The sequence below is a fragment of the Fundulus heteroclitus genome, chromosome 9 (genome assembly GCF_011125445.2).
Source record: "Fundulus heteroclitus isolate FHET01 chromosome 9, MU-UCD_Fhet_4.1, whole genome shotgun sequence".
NCBI classification, from domain to species: Eukaryota; Metazoa; Chordata; class Actinopteri; order Cyprinodontiformes; family Fundulidae; genus Fundulus; species Fundulus heteroclitus.
Window position 1 is genome coordinate 38,173,941 of NC_046369.1, and position 19,504 is coordinate 38,193,444.

Genomic DNA, 19,504 nt, shown 5'->3' on the forward strand with positions numbered 1-19,504 from the left:
AAGAGGGAAGGCAGCGTGCTCAGCAATAATGGGTGCATCCCATCAATCAGCAGTGCCAACAGTAAGGTGACTACCACCTTGTGGCCGAACTGAGACTTGACTATTATTTTGGGATACTTTCGGAAGTGAAGTTTGACACAGGATGTTGTATTCCCATTCATTTCCTGCCAAGCAGGAACATACTGACCTTATTCAGGAAGCCATTTTTTATCGCAACTTCAAGGGGAGCCAGTTTAGCTGTTTTGTTAATAGTTCTTTGGTTGTGTCACTCTCTTGCGGTGAAGTAAAATGTCAACTTTTAATATCAATTAAGCGTCTGGAGTTTATAGGATTCAAGCTCTTAGAACAAGGCATATCATGACAATTTTCACAGCAGTGTGCTGAAAAAAACTTGGGCTTCTAAGAGGCCTAACCTTCGCTACTAAACATAGCAAACCACAACACAAGGACTAGAGATTACACTACTGCTTATTAGGAGAAATGGTACCTAGTTGACATAATAATTGTAGTACTCATCCAGTCACGTTTCTTTCAATAAAAATCTGCGGCGGCTTGACTGCATGACCATCCCAACTCAACGATACAGGATCATCCCACAGTCCCATAGACACAGCGAACTGACGGCTCACCGGAAGTGCTAAGACAAAGCAGAAGTGCTGCTGTGAAAAAGTAGGCGGGGCTGAATAAGGTGGATACGCATCTGAAATTAGAATGTCAATCTAATTAAGGCATCGCATCACAATTTTCACAAGCTGTTAAAATTGTGTTCCATTCTTCAAGTCCCTTGGTGGTATCGTCCCATGGTCCTCTGTGTTCTGAACTTTGTTGCAGTGGTGTGGTGGTCTATAGAATACTTCTGGTTAGAAATTGTTATAGCTGCTGCACAACTGACTTTTTTGAATGTTTATTTTCGCAGCAAACTTAACTTCATCTCTCACAATACCTAGAAAGCATCTTGCTGGCAGTACTCATGCACAGCGCGAATGTTTAAAACTCATTTTTACAGATTGATAATTTAATGATGGATAGAAACATGCCTATTATTCTAGCTATTTTTAACAATAGTTTGTTTATTTTTCATCCATTTCCCCTTTTTTATTCCTTCAACATCATGACTGGAAAAATGAATATTACATTACTAAATCAAATGAATATTTATTTGAGTCTCACATATGCTTTGTTTTAAATTGTTTACAGAGTTTTTTTTGTAGATATCACACCTATATAATTTTAAGTTTAACTACTTGGTCTTTACATAGACAAAATATAGAATCCTAAATTGCAACCGATAGATTAATAGCCGATAGATTGGTATCCTGTTTAAATGGAGAAATGTCTTCAGTGTTGATATTTTACGTCCATTGCTCACTGAGTAATCACCAGTCTGAACTGTGAACCTATTTCTATCAATTGCTGAAATCAACAACCATTGTTTGCATGAAATAGAACAGTACATTCTCAAAGGTTCACCTACACAATGATCAATGGTCATATACACCCAAGCCTACAAAAAGCTTGCTGTTACATTTTCTAAGCCACTGACCAACATCCTGTTGCTTTAAATGTTTGTATGCAATCTGGCAGCAATCAGGACAAACTGTTGCTGGGCAGCAGGCAACCAACGGTGGTCAGACAGGTGTACCCTGAAAGAATGTTATGAACAGCCCTGCATTCACCCCCCTATTCATTCAGCCACCGTGACATCCCACCAATCAGCGTGCACAATATTGCTTTATTCGCCATCACCATATTCTGACAATAAAGAGTTTTGCATGCTAAACAGCTGACATTTAATAAAGGCCCCTTTAATTATCTCTTTGATGGCAGACGACTGGAAGACCTTTTGAAATGAAGTCATGAATTTAAATAACTCCAGGGGATATATGACACACCATGTGACCGTTTCACTCTCTTTTATTTTGGCATTTAACAAATGACTCTCTCAAAAGAGAACAGTGAGATCAGGATATTTCAAGGAAGAATTCATTCATATCTCTGTTTACAGCATTTAATGTGGCCTATAGTAGCACAGTCAGAATTAGTTTTGTTCTTTTAAACCAATTTTTCAGTCAGTGAAACCGTCTGCCATTAAGGGGAACATACAGACAAATCATCTAATTAAGCCATTCTTACTTAAATCGATAACCTTTAGTCAAATGTACAAATTCTGAAGTTGTACCTATAATCTCTAAAGTCAGGAGAGAGAGAGAGAGAGAGAGAGAGAGAGAGAGAGAGAGAACACATACTAACTAAGCTAACACATATATATATATCAACAACATCACTAAAAAATACACATTATTTAATGCAAGATGTATTTTGTGTCAGCTGCAGCCAAATATAATTTATGTGTATATCTGTGTATCGGTAATCATTTGGATCCCAACACCTGTAGGTGTATGTGTGAGCACACTTGCATATGCAAGGTTGCTCCATAAAAAATACACAAAAAAAATATTCAAATCTCATTTGGAGTGAGCGAAAATTCTGTTTTCTGTATCATTCCTAACCCGTTTTTAAATTCAGGAGAACAGCATATAACTTATCTTGGTTCTTCTCCGGCAGGTTATTTACAAACAGCTTTCAGGAAACAGTATTCTTTGTGTGCATTTAACATAACACAAAAAGCTCTGGTCTTTGAAAATGCAAAGCTTTATGCACAATACACAAATATGGGCAAACTGTCAGCGCTCTGACATGGTAGGATAGTTTAGGAGCAGATCTACATTTGTTTCTACTTTTAGAATTAGGACACAGAAACACAGATTTGCATAATCTGTACCCCAAACATTTCACTGCATTTATGGAGTCAAATGGGATTAGAAGTTGAAAAATATTATCTTATTTGAACTTATATCATGCAGGACGAATCAATGGTTTCCCTATTTGAAACAAAAACTGTCATGAAATCCTGTCATGTAGCTCAAAGTTTGACGAATCGTTTTCTTGTTTGACTATACAGTTGACAAACCAAAGTACTGATTTAAGGGGCGCTGGGTGCCATTAGGCAGACCAGGCAATTGGGGCAATTGGGGCCACTCTGCAGAAATGTTGAATTGACCACTGTTTAGTCTGTTTAGTTACTCAGAGTCACTGACGGAGCGCACCCCCTCCAAAAAAACAAAACAAAAAAAACACACACACACAAGTGGTGCGTCTTAAGTAAACCAACAAAAGCATAGCAAACAGCCAAGCTCAGAATGTCAAATTATTGACTTAATTTGCAAGAATGTTTAGAATGTTTACTAAATTACTGTGTGTAGTAGGTGCTTGTTGTTGTATTTAGTGTAGGTATAGTATTAAAGTTATAGTGGACAATCTTTTTCGGCTTTAAGTTATGGTGGGATGATCTTATCTATTGGTTGTGCCACAGGCCAATCATGGTGACATTCTCCCTTAACGCTAATATGCGTGCTTGTTCCTTGCTAATTTCCTCTTGGTGGCTGCGCACTTGTGTTTATGTATCCAGTGAGCTTCTGTTTAAGCTGTTCATTGTAGATCCGCTACTCTCATCGAGCCATATACTTAGAAAATTGTTGAGAGTCACAAGAAGTAAACTTTCTTATACATTTATGAGGAGAAGATGAAGGCCTCAGAAGACTAGCTTGTATTTGGAAGATTGTTTCACCTGATCCTCTTTAAGGAGCAGAAGAGAAGGTAGGGTGGTCTTGCGCATGGGCAGTTATTCAAAAATTGACTTAGGCGTTTCTTAGCTATATTTTCATTATGATAATCTTCTATAACTTTAAAGGATACAATTTTTAAAATTCTGATGTGTTCTTTGCACTAATTAAAATTACAAGTTTCCATTTTTGTTAGTGTTGGATTTAATTTATGTGATGAAACCTGGTCTTAGGCCCCCTTGGAATTCTTTGCTTGGGACCCCAAGAAACCCTTGCAGCGCCATTGGGCGATTATTAGGCTTTACCAAAAACTTTGGACCAAAATACCATAGTCCTACTGACCCAATAATAATAATAAATACAGACATGTATGAGTCAGACATCCCAAGAGCAGAAAGCATCTGCAGACAGAGTAAGTAAAGTGTTGGACAAACATTTGTTGTAGTTACTGATCTTGCCGAAATGTTTTAAATTGTTTTAGTTTATTTTTTCCAACATAACAGCTTGAACTATGAGCAACTGCTTAGGTCTCTCAAATCATTTCTATCTGTTCTCTGCATTGTCCTGTTTGTTCCTAAAGGCTGGCAGAAAGAATAACAACTACAAGCAAATGTGTTTGAAGAGCTGTGCTGCTGTGAATGAGTGAATCTTTAATAACCGAAATCCAATGTTAATGAGCCAAAGGGGCAATACACACACACACACACACACACACACACACACACACACACACACACACACACACACACACACACACACACACACACACACACACACACACACACACACACACACAAGTGGTGCGTCTTAAGTAAACCAACAAAAGCATAGCACACAGCCAAGCTCAGAATGTCAAATTATTGGCTTAATTTGCAAGAATGTTTAGAATGTTTACTAAATTACTGTGTGTAGTAGGTGCTTGTTGTTGTATTTAGTGTAGGTATAGTATTAAAGTTATAGTGGACAATCTTTTTCGGCTTTAAGTTATGGTGGGATGATCTTATCTATTGGTTGTGCCACAGGCCAATCATTGTGACGTTCTCCCTTAACACTAATATGTGTGCTTGTTCCTTGCTAGTTTCCTCTTGGTGGCTGCGCACTTGTAGTGTTTATGTATCCAGTGAGCTTCTGTTTAAGCTGTTCATTGTAGATCCGCTACTCTCATCGAGCCATATACTTAGAAAAGTAGTAAAGTAAACTTTCTTATACATTTATGAGGAGAAGATGAAGGCCTCAGAAGACCAGCTTGTATTTGGAAGATTCTTTCACCTGATCCTCTTTAAGGAGCAGAAGAGCAGGTAGGGTGGTCATGCGCATGGGCAGTTACTCAAAAATTGACTTAGGCGTTTCTTAGCTATATTTTCATTATAATAATCTTCTATAACTTTAAAGGATACAATTTTTAAAATTCTGATGTGTTCTTTGCACTAATTAAAAGTTTCCATTTTTGTTAGTGTTGGATTTAATTTATGTGATGAAACCTGGTCTTAGGCCCCCATGGAATTCTTTGCTTGGGACCCCAAGAAACCCTTGCAGCGCCATTGGGCGATTATTAGGCTTTACCAAAAACTTTGGACCAAAATAACCATAGTCCTACTGACCCAATAATAATAATAAATACAGACATGTATGAGTCAGACATCCCAAGAGCAGAAAGCATCTGCAGACAGAGTAAGTAAAGTGTTGGACAAACATTTGTTGTAGTTACTGATCTTGCCGAAATGTTTTAAATTGTTTTGGTTTATTCTTTCCAACCTAACAGCTTGAACTATGAGCAACTGCTTAGGTCTCTCAAATCATTTCTATCTGTTCTCTGTATTGTCCTGTTTGTTCCTAAAGGCTGGCAGAAAGAATAACAACTACAAGCAAATGTGTTTGAAGAGCTGTGCTGCTGTGAATGAGTGAATCTTTAATAACCGAAATCCAATGTTAATGAGCCAAAGGGGCAATACACTCACACACACACACACACACACACACACACATATATATATATATATATATATATATATATATATATATATATATATATATATATATATATATATATATATATATATATATATATATATATATATATATATATATATATATATATATACATAAAGTGGAGAGGTTTCTTGCAAGTTTGCTTAAAACATATTTAGAGCGAGTTATAACAAGTAATTTCAACCCTGTAGGAATCTTTTGAGCCATAATAAATAATGAATTAGGGCCCAACATGTTAAATTTTGCACAAGAATAACAGTGGAGCAAGATAAACTTCACTGAAAGCAGATTTCAGACCTCATGTGATCCTTTCAATATTCTTATACTAATATTGTGAAGGATTAATATTTAATCCATATTCACAAACACAGACAGTATGTCCCAGGGTTGATGGCAAACTGCTTAACAGTAAAGAGAAACTGATAAGCTTCTACCGCCCACAGCTTCTTGTACCTGTACACTCCAGCCGGTGTCTGTGGGACGATGAAGCTCTTTTCCAGATCACGCAGTACATCATTCAGCATGCGAACGTGGGAGGGGTCACGCTCTTTGGGGTCGTTTGCTGGACGCATCGCTTCGGACTGGAAGAATGCAGCACGGTCTCTGAGAGAGGAGGCTGAGGACAGCAGGGAAGGCGATACTGCATTCTTATCTAAGAAACAAAATGAAAAAAAAAAAAACAAAACAGAATGTTGAAATACCTTATGTTAGCTTTAAGATACAAAACTACTCAAGAAAGGGTTGCAATAAAAATCTGAAAGTGTTGCAGACCCCCACTCCTTCTGATACCCCTAAATAAATTAATTACAACTAATGACCCTAAGGAACTACATAGTTTGCCTGTTTATTAAATCTCAGTACAAATCCTGCTGCTTTGTGAAGTCTTCAGAGAGAACATTAGTGAACAAACATCATGAAGACCAAGGAATACACCATTCCCATGTTGACTGATCAGAGCTGATAACAGTGGCGGCTGGCCCATAGGGGGTGTTCGGGCGCTGCCCTACCTAGATGTGCTAGATGAGGGGAAAAGTCAAAATATATACAGGTTTTAAAAGTATTATTAATGCCAGTTTTTACTTAATAGTACGTGGCTACATGTAAGAAGAATTATTAAAACACTTCTACTAATTGGCTTTCATTTAACAGTGCATTTCCACCAACAGAACGTATAATTTATCTTCTTCTACACTTTTGGGGCTGTCACTCAAGGAGCCCTTACAAGTCTAGCTAAAAAAAACAATCATATACTGTTGCTAGGGAAGATTTATAAATATTTGGCCAATCAGCATCGCCAAAGTGAATGGCTTTGGGGCTCCTGGAGTCTTTGCCCCAGCTACACAGTGATAGGTGCACTTCACGCGTGACGTCACAAGCTACATCCACGCTACATCCGGGTCACGGTGGTCGGCAAAAACAGTACTGTTTTCGCTTACCAGCGTGACAAAATGGGTGAATTAGAGCGTACTTTTAGCAATTTTTGGAATCTAAACAATGCCTACGACTTGTTGTTGCACACAGAAGCATTCCAAATCGTCGGATGTACGTTTCTTTCTATTACGGCTGCAGTCAGTACTGGCCGTATTTTCCTTGTCAGGTTAGAGAAACAGGCCTTCTGCAGGTGGGATGCATTTCCCTGATTAGTGCGCTGCTGCTTTAAAGCTGCTATGCTTTTAGCAGAGGGGAAGCTCTCTGCCTACTCTCCCTCCTCAGATCCCCATTTGGTTTGGTTTGGCTTGGTAGCTTGTCTTATGGTTGGGTTTTGTTAGGTTTGCTTTGCATTTGCTTATTTCTGGTTAGTTATGGTTTCTTAATTCAGGTATTCTCTCTTTGGGCTTTTATTTCTTTAGTATAATTTAATAAAATTCAGTTTTAAATTTAACCAGAAAATCCTTGTGTGGTCTCCTTGTAACGTTATCCCACCAAACGAGCCTGGTGAACGTAACACTTTCGTTTACCGAAGGACGAAGAAAGAGAAAGAAATGGATAATTTCAATGAAAAGGATGCAGGCAGACAATCCCAATCGACTGTGGGAGCCATCATACCACGACAGAATTTGCAGTCTACACTTCATCTCCGGTAAATAAAACTTAATTTTGTACCAGTCATTGTTCTACTTAAATCATTATATAAATAAAAAATTAGGATATATATTTAAGTCAAGACGTAAACGTTCGTTTCGTAATAATATACGTAGATATACAATGTATGCAAACCATCTGGCATGAGTCTGTGAAAAGGATTAATAAGACAAAAGCACCAAAATAATCCTTTGTGAACAATGTTTTTTTATTAATTAAATGCTTATTGTGAAATCGTAGTAATTTTCCGACTTTTAATTTAAATGCATGTACTGGGTTAGGCAGGGAAAATCTATTGGCCAGCCCCACCAAGATTTTTTTTCACCAGCCGCCACTGGCTGATAACAATACGGATGAAGCTAAATAAAGGTCAACCCTTAAAAGAAAACATGTTAAAGGGTGGTTCAATGGCCCGGTTAAAGTCCAGACATAAACAGAGTCGAGAATCTGTGGTAAGATCTAACAGCTGATTTTCACATACTCTCTCCATCCAGTCTGACAGAGCTTGAACTATTTTACAAAGACAACCGGGACAAATCTGCTTCTAGATGTGCAAACATGGTTGGAGAATATCTGAAAGGTGTACAGTATTATTTAATACGAGATGTATAACGCGACAGCTAAGCTAATAATGGGGGTTTTCTGTATAAAAGTGAGTCTGTAAGCACCTGAATCCAAGCACCTGTAGGTATTTGCAAGAGTGCACTTGTATATGTAAGGTTTATCCATAAGAAAAATGCTCAAAAGTGGTTGTGGGGAGCCAAAGACCTGCCCCCCAGAATGCTGAGGCAGACTCCAGGGAAACAAGAACCTCAGACGCCTGAAGGAGCCCCCAGGGAACCCCCAACAGCCACAGTGTTGAAACCCCCGGGAGCTGCGGCAATGAGCCGACGGGCTCCACTGGCAGACAGCTATGTCCAACAATGTTCTCATAGAGCCCAGGACCAGGGCGCCCAGCCCCCTGGCAGGGCCCCGACAGAGCCATGGGGCCCAGGCCCCACAAAGTAGCCACCAGGAGTGAGTCAGCACAGACGTGAGCACCCAGCCATCAACACGAAGGACCAACAACGCACCAGCGGGTCAAGGCGCCAGCAAACAGAGAGGAGCCAAATGGGGGGGATGGTCTCCACACTTAGTGGAGAACTGAGATGTCCCAGGACAGGGGGCAGTCCAAAACCCAACCTGACATAAAGACAGAAACAGAAAACCAGGTACACAATTACATTCACACTTTCCCACCCAAGTGCCCCCGCATGCAAACACTCTTACCCACACAATAAAAAAAGGGATGCTGTACACATACTTGCACTCACTACAGACATCCTATACTCCCATGTCCAGGTACCAGCACCCCAGAGGGGTATCCAGCCCCAGGGTTTCCCCTGGAAAATGGGCAAATCCTGGCGGTAGGTGTCGATGTGGGTCTGGGAAGTGTGTGCATGTGGGAGGTGGGGTGGCTATGCGGAACCAGGAAGCATCGCGTCATGCAGCTCAAAGGAGGGTGCAGCGTAAACGTAGTGTGTATCTAGCTAATGACAGCTAATACCAGCTAGCGCATTAGCTTATTTACACCGGGAGGTATTCTCCCGGATGGGAACTTTAATGATATCGATACGTTTACAATAAACAAAAGATGCTTAGCCTGGCGGGGGGAGGGGGGTGGGGGTAGTAAAGCCTGGCGTCCCGCCAGGATTATAATGTGCTGGGGGAAACCCTGCAGCCCCCAGACCTTGGAGGTGAATCCCATCATCAGGAAGGGGTGGGGGGGACCATCCCAAACCCAATAGTCCCCAAACCTGACACACCTGGTCCATACTCCAGCCCCAACCCCCCACCCCGATCCCAACACCGACGACCCACAAGCCCATCCACCTGGAGATGGGGCCAACATGATCCAAATGGGCTAGCCAACAAGAGTCAATCCCGGAGGGGCCCCACACCCTATTCCCGGGGAGAGCAGAAGTGCCAGCCCCAGTCAATCCCCAGGGCCCAACGGCCATCCCCAGCCCAGACCACAGTTAGATGGCCCGCTCCTCCTCCAGGCTTCAAACTCCAGATGGCAATCAGAGAACAAGGGTCTGACAAACACCGCAAGCCTACCTCTACCTGGTCAAATGTTTTGTTGTTGGATCTTGTTCTCAAGTGCATTTAAAACTTGGAGGGCTAAAAGGGGGTGCCTGGCGCAAGTAGCCACCGGTGCCATCGGAGCCAATCAAAGGAGCCCAGAAAGATTGATTCTTGGGTTCTGAACAATCATAGTTAATTTTCACTGTCTCCCAGATACTAAGGTAAACTTCCACACACCTTAGCTACTTCGAGATGCTGCTCATCTATTATGCATATTGCATATTATGTTATCTTAGCTCTGTAAATAGGCTAGAATTTTTTTTCCACTGTTAAACTTAAATATTCTCTTAATTTCACCCGAGTATGCCATATTCTCAATAACTATGCTATAATTACTCTGGAATTTACTTTTCTATTCTTGGCGTATCTTTAGGACTAATTTCAGATTAGCTTGTTCTTTGTTCCTCTTTTTTCATTACTATTAATTGTGTATAACTTTTTGTCTTTGCCACTGTCACACCTGAATTTCCCCATTGTTGGACAGTAGTTGAATTTTGTATCTTATTATCTTATGTTCATTTCACGTTTTATGGAGTCTGCTTTCCAACTCTGGTTACCTTACGCCTGTAATTAGGTCTTCCACAACCATCATCCTCTTTCTGACAAAGAATCATCATTGGCTTCCCCTTTGTTTTTCCAAATAGATTCCTATTTATTAAGTCATCATTTATCCTGGTTTAGACAACATTTTTTTCTCCAGATAATATTAGTGTTTTTATATATTAGGGGTACCAGTGTGCAACAGCAGCTTTACCACATTCAGTGAGGGGACAAAGTAATATCATAAAAGAGCAAACCATTGAACTAAAAACAGATTCTGTTTAGAAGAAAAGAATTATAATTTTATTGTATTTCTCACAGTTTGAGATCCACCACTATGGAGATGTTTTCACCAGTCAATCTGGCACAGATCCCCCCTGCAAGCTTTGCTTCTGTTAAGAGAGTCTGAACAAATCAATGAGACAATGGAGCATCAGAGGTTTTCTGTCTAGAAGAAACATGAGAAAGTAAGTTGTTTGAAATGTCTCCTCTTTACTATTCAAAGCCCTTTATCCGTTCATATCTGCATCTCAATGTGAGAACAAATTTAGGAACACAACTCCTACAGAGAGTTCTCTTCAGTCCCTGACTCCTGTTTTACAATCTCCCTGTGAAGTGCATACTTTGCAACTAGCTCAGCAACTAGTCAACTGACAAGGTGGAAGTAAGAGAATTGTACTGCACTTACAGAGAGTAAGGCAAAAAGACCTCACCCATTTATACAGATGTGAGCAGCACCCAGAACAACCCACTGATCAATTTGTGTATATGGTACTTTATAGGAAAAATAATGCACTGTATGAAAAACAGAATTTGGGACAGTTTTCCTTAAAATGTTTTTAAATATATTTTGTGCAATAAATGCAGGTATGCTGTTTCCTTGTGTGCACACATTACTATAGCTTCTTCATCGATTACAACGGCTGTCCTCTGCTGCTGTGATCAATCATCACAATGTCTGGTTGGTTGGCCATTACCATTTTGTCTTTCTGCATCCGGAAGTCCCACAGGATCTTAGCTCTATCGTTCTCCACCAAATTGGGAGGGGACTCCCATTTTGACCTGGAGATCTCCAGTTGGTATTCTGAACAGATGTTTCTGTACAGTATACCAGACATTTGCGCATTGTGTTCCAAGTATTCCTTCCATGCTAGTATCTTACACCCTGCTGTGAGATGCTCGATGGTTTGTGGGGCCTCCTTGCATAGCATGGGGTAGAAGCATCATGCTTTGGGGGAGTTTTAGGAACACAAAGCAGAACTGAAGTCTACACACAGCATAGAGGCAAATGTGTTTGGCCTTACTAGGAGTTTCAGGCTCAAATGGCATGCATAGGACACATAATCGTTAGTGGAGTGGTTTGGGCGGTAAGCAAACTGTTGTTAGATATTATATGAAACTACAGATTGCTAGAGCGGTTGAAAGCACTTCTTGGGAAACAACAGATAACACACATCACAGATGTGGCATGCATAAACATATGGTCAGTGATCTCGGGACAGTAAGTACATATGGATAAACCTTGGAGTCCATCCTACTTCATCCTTAGTCTGATAGTGATACTTCTTCAACAGTCAACATGTGATGGGTGGTCTGCTCCTGCAGGGGCATGTCCTTGCTGATCTGCATCGTGATCAATATAAGAGCCCAGTACTGAGCTGTATAATTTCTCTGTCTTCTTTAGATTAAATGTGTTAAAGTATAGTTTCTGTTTCAAGAGTCAATCCTTACTAAAGAAAAACACCCCCAAAGAATGGTGCTGCCACCCCCATGCTTCACAGTAGGGATGGTGTTTTTGGGATGGTACTCATCATTCCTCGCCCTACAAACACAGCAAGTGGAATTAGGACCAAAATGTTCTGTGGTCTCATCTGACCACAGAACTTTCTCCCATGACTCCTCTGGATCATCCAAATGGTCATGGGCAAACTTAAGACGGGCCTGGACATGTGCTGATTTAAGCAGGGAAACCTTCCATGCCATGCATGACTTTAAACTATGACGTCTTAGTGTATTACCCACGGTAACCTTGGAAACAGTGGTGGCAGCTCTCTTCAGGTCATTGACCAGCTCCTCCTGTGTAGTTCTGGGCTGATTCCTCACCTTTCTTAGGATCATTGATACACCACGAGGTGAGATGGTGGCAGTCATGTTTAGCTTCTTCCATTTTCTAATAATTGCTCCAACAGCTGACCTTTTTTCAGCAAGCTGCTTGGCAATTGCTCCATAGCCCTTTCCAGCCTTGTGGAGGTCTACAATTTTGTCTCTGGTGTCTTTGGACAGCTCTTTGTTCTTAGCCATGTTAGTAGTTAGAGTCTTACTGATTGTGTGGGGTGGACAAGTGTCTTTATGCAGCTAACAACCTCAAACAGGTGCTTCTAATTTAGAATTGTGGAGTGGAGGTAGACTTTTTAGAGGCGGACAAATAGGTCTTTGAGGGCCAGAATTTTTGCTGATTGGCAGGTCTTCAAATACTTATTTGCAGAAGTAACACATAAATAAATTGTTAAAAAAATCATACATTGTGATTTCCGGATTTTTTTTAGACTATGTCTCTCATAGTGGACATGCACCTAAGATGAAAATTTCAGACCCCTCCAGGATTTCCAAGTCGGAGAACTTGCAAAGTCACAGGGTGTTCAAATACTTATTTTCCACACTGTATTGGCTGAGGGGAGTGGAAAAATTAGAAGATTTTCTCTAGGGACGGGGGCTAAAGCAACACACAGAAGGCTTTTCCCTCCTCCAGGCCTTTCTAGGCCAGTTGAATCACAATTGGAGCGGGGAGGAACCAAGTTGGGCGGGCGAAAGCGGGCAGGACAGGTGGAACTGCGCCTTATGTGTGGAGAGAAACTACCACTCAACATTGCCTTAAAAGACCATCATCCAATGAAACATGATGGTGGCAGCATCATGCTGCACACGACACACAAACACACACATGCACACACACACGCACGCACACGCGCACACAGTTTGTGGGTATTTCATGGAAGTGGGGTTTTGGAGAACCCTGTTGATACTTCACTGAACCTGGGAGATAAACTTTTTAAATGGTTCCTTGAAAAATAGCTGTCTTTCTTGTCATCTGACAAACATGCAACCAAACTTAAAAAAACTGTAAGAGGTGGGGGTTATTAATAATTAATACGTCAAAGTTAGAACAACCAGGTTTTAGTTCCTGTACTCTATTTATCTAAGAATTTGTCATACATCAGTGATTCTAAACCACTTCCATGTGGAAGATTGAAATGAAACAAACCTGAAGACACATGTTGCCTGCTTTGATTTAGGAAAAACAAAATTCTGCTTCATTGAGGACTGAGATGATGCAAGAAAACCCCAGGATTAATTCAGTCTTTATTGTAAATTTTATTGCAAAGGGAGAGCACTGTCTTCCAAGATATTAATCAGCAGCACTTGGTATGTCTTCATATCAGAGTGCCACAGCAGGTTTGGAACAGAATGTGACTCATCGGTGGGAAAAATGTGAAGACGGAGGAGCCAAAAATAGGCAGCGAGAGCTGTTCGCTCCTACAAATTTAAATGGCTCGCCTCACAGCCAGCTGGGACTCATGAAATATTGTTTGATTGTTGTAATCCATCATATCTTTTGACACCCAGGGACATACATGGGAGAGTTTGCATTTGTCTATGCAGTTGGGACTTGGACCCCTGTGATAAGAGCAGCAGGGAGAAGAAAGGTGAAGAAACAAAAGACCCTCAAGGAGATGCTTTAATTCATTAGAATATTTTTCCATTATTACACCAATCTCTAAAGACCCAAATGAACCCAGGGATTTTCCTGCATATACATATGTTTTAAATAATTCTATCAGATAATTCTTACTTTTTAGTTCATTAAGTGAGGGATGTTCTATCAAAACTTGCAGTTTTTTAAGTGAGACAATAATCCACTAAGAGCTGTTTTTTACCCAACTGTTGCCACTGCTACAGCTCTATAGGTCTAATTATATGTCAGCACACATATGCCTATTAAATTCAGGAGAGGTACACAATTTGAACTCCTTTATGTCAGGTCATAGTAATTTCTTGACCCTCATCATATCCTGGTATTTTTAGTCTACGGTAGACAGAGAGGTGGGTACTTACTTAGTGGTGGATCACTGGTTCTCCTCTTGTCCTCAAAAACAAAATGGGGGACAGAAATGCCTCAGTAGACCTCAACCATATTGCGCGACAAGAATGGGGGTTATTTATAGTTAAGTTATTTGTGTTCTGTTCAGTAACCTCTACGTATGAAGCGTGATCTGTAGGGGTGTTCTCCCACTATTAGATTTATATTTTCTTTCTCTCGGAATCAGAATTCTATTTATTGTCCATTTGGAACCATATTGTATTTTTACATACAAGAGATATGACATGATGTTGTGCTACAGAACATGCAACAATAAACATGAGTTTAAAAACATGAATTGTATTGCATGATATGAAGACATAAAACAAACATAGGTACAAAACAAAAAAGATTCAAGATAAATACATGACAATATCGACTAAAATAAACTAAGAAATAAGAACTACAGACTAACACTGCAAACAGAAGTTTACACAGTAAACATTTTTGCAGATGTAAAAACGAACATTATAGCAGTGAGCAGTAGACATCTACAACTACAATATGCATTAGTTCAAAGCATCATCTCCTTATGCTGATTTGGGGGGTGGGTGGGTAGGTATGGGGACCGCAATTTCCTAGGGAGAATGTCAAAAAGTCCATGTAAGGGGAGAGAAGGGTCAGCAAGAATCTTTCCTGCTCGCCTCAGGGGTCTGGAGGTATGCAGGTCCTGGAGCAAGTGCAGGTTACAGCCAATCAAGTATTCTGCAGAGCCAATGAAAACGCTGCCACCTGCCTTTGTCAATGGCGGCAACAACAGTGCACCAGATGGTGATGGAGGTGAGATTGGACTCTATGATGGCTGTGTAGAAGTGCACCATCATAGTCTTTGGCAGGTTGAAGTACTTCAGTTGCCACAGGAAGAACATCCTCTGCTGGGCTTTTTTGGTGATAGATCAGATGTTCAGCTCTCACTTAAGGCTGGGTGTGAGATGAGCGGCTGAGATCTCGCGAGAGCTGTGCGTAAGTATAATGGAGGCGTTCATGTAACAAATCAAACAAGCTAAGGTAAGAACGAACCAATAACTAAAAATAATACAAAGTTAAAGCCCAAACATTTACAACTGTCTTATTTTCTACGAGGGAACAAACTGGACGAAGAGACCGTGACGAGCCTGGAGTGCTACCTGGACGAGTGTTTTGATAGCATCGTGATGGGGAAGGCCCAGAAGCCTACAGCTGCTAGCACACCGTCACTTAAGCGCACTCGTTCTAATTCCACCAGTGCTTCTTCTTCCACTTTATCCCCAGACAGGAACTTCAGCGACATCTTGGAATCCATCGACAAGAAGCTTACCAGCCTTGATGCGCGTCTCGCCTTGGTAGAGGTTCTACACAAGGAGTTTCAGTCCCTCAGGGAGTCGGTGGAGTTTAGCCAAGCCCAGCTAACAGCTATGGCCGCCGAGAACGACGCGCTGAGGGGGAAGGTTACGGAGCTGACCGAAGGGATTATCCAGCTTTCCGGCGAAAATAAGAAAATGAAGGAATCCATTCTGGACATACAGTCGCGAAGTATGAGAGATAATCTCGTCTTTGCAGGCATTCAGGAGCAGCAGGGAGAGATAGCAGAAGAAACGGTCCGGAACTTTCTCCAGCAGAAGCTAAAAATCCCGGCGAATCAGGTAAAAAACATCACTTTTCATCGAGTCCACCGGCTCGGAGGTAAGAAACCCGACAAAACCCGTCCTCGCCCGATCATAGCTAAATTTGAGCATTATAAACAAAAAGAATTCGTTAGAAGTTGCGGCAGGGAACTGAGAGGGACAGACTTTAGTGTTAATGATCAGTTTCCTAAGGAAATCCTAGATCGCAGGCGAGTGCTGTTCCCAATCAGGAAGAAATACATGATGGACGGCGTTAAAGCCACCATATCGGTTGACAGACTTTATATTAATGGACAGTTGTTCAGGGATCAGAAGATCACCCCTTGGCTTTATTAGTTACACCACAGGTGGACTTAAAAGCATGTTTCAATGATTTAAAATAAATAAATAAAATAAATAAATAAATAAGACGCACAGATCGGTACACGGTGATAAATTAAATACACGCACAGCTAAAGAGCACGTTGGTATGGTTGGTGTTCACGGTTGGGTACAGAAGGCACGGGCTATGATTTATCCCTTTACACACTCTCTTACTCTTTGCACTTTTTTATTTTTTTGTGTATTTCTATCTTATCTGTCTGCTTCTTTCCTGAACATCAGTCAATCACAAGCACATCATATGATGCTACCTGGGTCTATGTATGACTATTTTCTCAAGGGCATGCACCTTCTAACTTCTCACTCACATCTATGGCGAATGTAAAGTTTGTGACATGGAATGTGCATGGGGCTGGCACCAGAGAGAAAAAAATGAAGATCATTAACCAGCTTACTAGATTAAAGGCAGATGTTGTATTATTGCAAGAAACCCACAAATCAGCTACAAATGCAAGTGAGCTTAATTCACCTGAGTTCCCTAATGTGTTTGCGGCCTGCTATAACTCTAGACAGAGAGGTGTAGCAATCTTAATCCACAAAAGCGTTAGTTTTAAAATATTAGATAAAACTATAGATCCTGAAGGTAGATACATAATAATTAAAATAGCTATCCATAACCAGAAGCTATGTATTGTCAGTATATATGGTCCAAATGTTGATGACCCCTCTTTTTTCCACCAATTCTTCCTTGCACTTTCAAAACACGGGGATTGTTCACTAATTATAGGAGGTGACTTCAACTTTGGTTTAAATAACGATATAGACAGGTTGAATAAAACAGGGATTCAGCGTAGTTGGCAGTCAGTAAATGTAGTCAAACAATACATGAGTGATTTTGGTCTTTGCGATGCATGGCGTTCTCTTCATCCTATTAGTAAAGAATACACTTTTTTCTCAAATGTTCACCATTCGTACTCTCGTCTGGACTACTTTCTTATAAGTAGCTCACTGCTGTCGGTCGTTTCAGAGACGGTAATTCATCCTATTGCTATCAGTGATCACGCTCCTGTTACTCTCACCTTAATTAATAAAAAAATAACCACACAAAACAAAAGCTGGAGATTTAATACATCACTGCTTAAAGATGAAGAATTTATAAAATTCATTAAAGAACAGTGGGCTTCATACTTAGAATACAATGATCAACCAGGTACATCGGCATCGATATTGTGGGAAGCTGGAAAAGCAGTGATGAGAGGTAAAATAATTTCTTTCTCATCTCATAAAAAGAAAAAAGAAAACAAAAAGATTCAGGAATTAGAAGAAAAACTTAAGTTACTAGATTTATCTCAAGAAGAAGGGAAGTTAGGTAAAATCCGTGAAGTAAAATTAGAATTAAACCACTATATTGAAAAGCAAAATAGATTTCTAATACAAAGGCTCCGAATAGAAAATTTTGAACATGGCAATAAGTCAGGAAGCTTTCTAGCTAATCAGCTTAAAATAAATAAGGAGAAAACTACTATATTTGCAGTTACAGATTCAACTGGTAATACAGTAAGTGAACCAGAGTGTATAAATAATACCTTCCGCGATTTCTACAAATCTTTATACACACCACAGATAAATCCATCAGAGAAGGATATTAAGCAATTTCTGGATAAAATTACACTTCCTAAATTATCAGATAACCAAAGAATGACACTGGATTCCCCGCTGACAACAGCTGAAACCCAGGAAGCTCTTAAAAGCATGCCTAATAAAAAGGCTCCAGGTCCAGATGGATTCCCCACTGAGTTTTATAAAGAGTTCTGGAATATTCTAGCCCCAACGTTCCACAGAATGTTGCAGGAAATACAGGAAAAAGGTAGATTTCCAGCTAATATGAACTCTGCCACCATCAGCCTTCTGCTCAAGCCAGACAAAGATCCTGTGTTGCCCACTAGTTATCGTCCCATATCCTTAATTAATGTGGATATTAAGATAATCTGTAAAGCTTTAGCAAAAAGATTAGACAAAGTAACTCCCCTCATAATACATCCAGATCAAACTGGTTTCATCAGAGGAAGGCAGTCATCCACAAATACATGCCGATTACTTAATTTAATTGATTATTCCTACAGTAAAAACATTAAAACCAATATATTGTCTTTAGACGCAGAAAAAGCATTTGATAGAGTAAATTGGAAATTTTTATTCGCTACTCTTCATAAATTCGGTTTTGGCGATTTATTCATAAACTGGTTAAAAATTCTATACAATTCTCCAACAGCCTGTGTCAGGACAAATAATCAAATATCTTCCAGTTTTTGTCTACAGAGGGGCACCAGGCAAGGATGCCCTCTTTCTCCATCACTTTTTGCCATCTTTATAGAACCTCTAGCAGCAACTATCAGACAAACAAAAGCTGTAAAAGGTATAAAATGCATGAAAATAGAGCACAAGATTAGTCTGTACGCAGATGATGTATTACTTTATCTCCAGCATTCAAATAATTCTCTTTTACAAGTAATTAGAATACTAGAATCTTTCTCCAAAGTATCAGATTACTCGTTAAACTGGTCTAAATCTACGGTACTGTCAATTAATTGCTCTCTCGAAAACTCCCTAAATTTACAAATGCAATCAGGAAATATTAAATATTTAGGTATTACTGTGTCGAATAAATTAACAGATTTACTTAAACTTAACCATGCCCCACTTTTAAACAGGATAGAAGAGGACCTTGAAAGATAGAAATCGCTTCCAATCACACTTATGGGTAGGGTAGCTTCAATAAAAATGATGGTCCTACCTAGAATTAATTATTTATTTTCAATGGTCCCCAATAAACCATCATCTGACTGGTTTAAATCTCTAGACTCTGCCATTTCTAGATTTCTTTGGAAAGATAAACCCCCACGTATTAGCTTAAAGACAATACAGAAGACTAAAGACAGGGGAGGATTAGATCTGCCTAACTTCCATAACTATTACTTAGCAAATAGGCTACAATACATCTCTAAATGGATAAAAAATAGTCTTTTAGATGAGCCTTGGTTAGATATAGAACAGGAAATGTGCAATAATATCATGATTTC

General features: G+C 40.0%; 1 protein-coding gene across 1 annotated transcript in view; it reads right to left on the reverse strand.

The window, feature by feature from the left end:
* The window catches only part of LOC118556473 (inactive N-acetylated-alpha-linked acidic dipeptidase-like protein 2), a 75,876-nt gene that overhangs the window by 35,282 nt on the left and 21,090 nt on the right, over window positions 1-19,504 (reverse strand). The window contains exon 2 of the mRNA XM_036141616.1: window positions 6,066-6,264. Coding sequence (XP_035997509.1) covers window positions 6,066-6,184 — 119 coding nt within the window. The 5' untranslated portion in view covers window positions 6,185-6,264. The remainder of the gene's footprint in view (window positions 1-6,065; window positions 6,265-19,504) is intronic.